This window comes from Penaeus vannamei, chromosome 41 (assembly GCF_042767895.1).
Source record: "Penaeus vannamei isolate JL-2024 chromosome 41, ASM4276789v1, whole genome shotgun sequence".
Classification (NCBI taxonomy): Eukaryota; Metazoa; Arthropoda; class Malacostraca; order Decapoda; family Penaeidae; genus Penaeus; species Penaeus vannamei.
The window spans coordinates 2,555,761-2,558,260 of NC_091589.1; the positions used below are offsets into that span (position 1 = coordinate 2,555,761).

The 2,500-nt window shown below is 46.4% G+C and overlaps 1 protein-coding gene across 1 annotated transcript in view; it reads right to left on the reverse strand.

The window, feature by feature from the left end:
• Nucleotides 1-239: 239 nt before the first annotated feature.
• HLH4C (Helix loop helix protein 4C) overlaps nucleotides 240-2,500 on the reverse strand; it is a 34,675-nt gene continuing 32,414 nt past the window's right edge. The window contains exons 3-4 of the mRNA XM_070117892.1: nucleotides 1,960-2,280; nucleotides 240-502 (exon numbers count right to left, since the gene is read on the reverse strand). Coding sequence (XP_069973993.1) covers nucleotides 259-502; nucleotides 1,960-2,280 — 565 coding nt within the window. The 3' untranslated portion in view covers nucleotides 240-258. The remainder of the gene's footprint in view (nucleotides 503-1,959; nucleotides 2,281-2,500) is intronic.

Here is a 2,500-nt window from a genome sequence, read left to right on the forward strand (position 1 = left end):
AAATCGATAAGAGAGAGAGAGAGCGAGAGAGAGAGAGAGAGAGAGAGAGAGAGAGAGAGAGAGAGAGAGAGAGAGAGAGAGAGAGAGAGAGAGAGAGAGAGAGAGAGAGAGAGAGAGAGAGACAGACAGACAGAGAGACAGAGACATAGACAGAGAAAGAAAGAAAGAAAGAGAAAGAGAAAATAAAACAAAATCCAAAAAAAAAAAAAAAAAGAAAAACCGACAACTCCCCACGACGACGAACGACAACAAATCCCCCTACACGTCGAGGACATGATTGAGGTAGGCGATGTAGCAGATGGCCAGGCGGAGGATCTCGATCTTGGACAGCTTCTTGTCGGGGGGCAGCGTCGGCAGGAGTTTCCGGAGCTGCGCGAAAGACACGTTGAATGCCTCCACTCGCAGCCGCTCCCTGCTGGCGTGGGCGGTGCGGTACTTGAGGGTGGCACGCCGTCGCCGCCGCCGCTCCTCCTTCGACAGGGACAGCATGGCCTCGCGCTCTCTGCCGGAGGATTGGGGGAGGGGGGGTTAGTGGGGTTGGAGTGATTGGGGGAGTGGTAGTGGGGTTGGAGTGATTGGAGAGATTGGGGGAGTGTTGGTGGGGTTGGAGTGATTGGGGGAGTGTTGGTGGGGTTGGAGTGATTGGAGAGATTGGCGGAGTGTTGGTGGGGTTGGAGTGATTGGGGGAGTGTTGGTGGGTTTGGAGTGATTGGGGAGGTGTTGTGGGGTTGGAGTGATTGGGGGAGTGGTAGTGAGACTAGGGGATTGTAGACTGATTGAGTGAGTGTTAGTGGGATTGGGGAGTGATCAGGAAAAGGTATTACAGGAATTGAGTAGCGATTATTTAAAGAGATTGGTGAGTGGTCGGGGAAAGGTGTTAGTGGGATTCGGGGATTGGGGAGTGATTGAAGAAAAGTGTTGATTGGGGGGGGAGGGGATGGGGAGCCGTTTTGATGGAGGATTAGGGGGGTGTCAGAGGGATTGGGGAAGCGGGGGATTGGGGAGTGATTGAGGAAAAGTGTTGATTGGGGGGGGGGAGGGGATTGGGAGCCGTTTTGATGGAGGATTAGGGGGTGTCAGTGGGATTGGGGAAGCGGGGGATTGGGGAGTGGATAGAGGATGAATTAGTGGGAATTGGGGATTAGGGGGCGATTTAGGTAAAAAGATTGGAGATTGGGATGATACGGCGAATGTGTGGTCGGGATTGGGACTTGGTGGAGCGATTAGTTAAGCGTCGATAGGATTAGAAGAAACGTGGCAAGATTCTCAATATTACGATCACCATCATTATTACCTCTGCTAAGAAAAAAAAAAAAAATCATGAACAGATTTTTATGAACTTTCTGCCAGAGTTGTTTCGTAGCCAAACAGACGCCATTTTGGAAAAAAAAAAATCATGAACAGATTTTTATGAACTGAGTTGTTTCGTAGCTAAACTTAGACGCCATTTTGGAAAAAAAAAAAATCATGAACAGATTTTTATGAACTGAGTTGTTTCGTAGCCCAAATTAGACGCCATTTTGGTGGTTATCTGGATTTTTTTTTTTTTTTTAAATATTGCATCAGTTACCCCTGTTGTCATAGCAATAGGGGTAACTATTAGTAGTAGTGGTATTGCGAGATATTTAAAGAGATTTTTGGCGCTTGGATTATTATTTTCCTATTGCCTTGGCGGAGGTATGCGCACTCTAAGTGGTTCTAGTTGTAGTTATTATTATTATCAACAGTGATGATGATACTTGTGATAGGTGATAAAAAACAATAATAATAATAATGCAAATTACATATGCGGCAACGAAGGCAAGTGCATTAGTAACACCACAACAAGAATAACAATAAGAAGAAGAAGAAGAAGAAGAAGAAGAAGAAGAAGAAGAAGAAGAAGAAGAAGAAGAAGAAGAAGAAGAAGAAGAAGAAAAAGAAGAAGAAGAAGAAGAAGAAGAACGGGAGAGCTTCTACCTTGTTCTCCGCGTGGGCGTTCCGTTGGAGTCCGAGAGGCCAAAACTCGGATCGTTCTCTATATCAGAAGGACGATTCTCCTTCTTGATATCGCCCCTTCCTCCTCCGCCTCCTCCTACTTCCGCTATTCCTCCTCCTACTCCTGCTGTTCCTCCTACCCCTATTCCGGCTCCTGTGCCCCCTCCTCCTCCTCCTCCTTCTCTTTGACCTCCGGGCGTTTCCTGACCTCTGAGATCACGGCAGACGAGGTCACTCCCTCCCGACGAAGTCAAGAAGTCCGGGTTGGAAGGACGGAAATCACACCTTCGGACGAGTTCGGATCTGGCAGAGGAAATTTGCGTTCGTAAGATGTAATAAAAGTAATGATGACGATAATAATACTGATAATAGTGATAATAACATAAACCAGATAATACAAAATAACCACAGCAGTGATAATACCTTTCAGTGGCTGAGCATACACGCACATATATATATATATCTATATGCCTATGGGATGGTTTGTTAAAATTGTGAACGGCCCGACACAATGAATATTCAC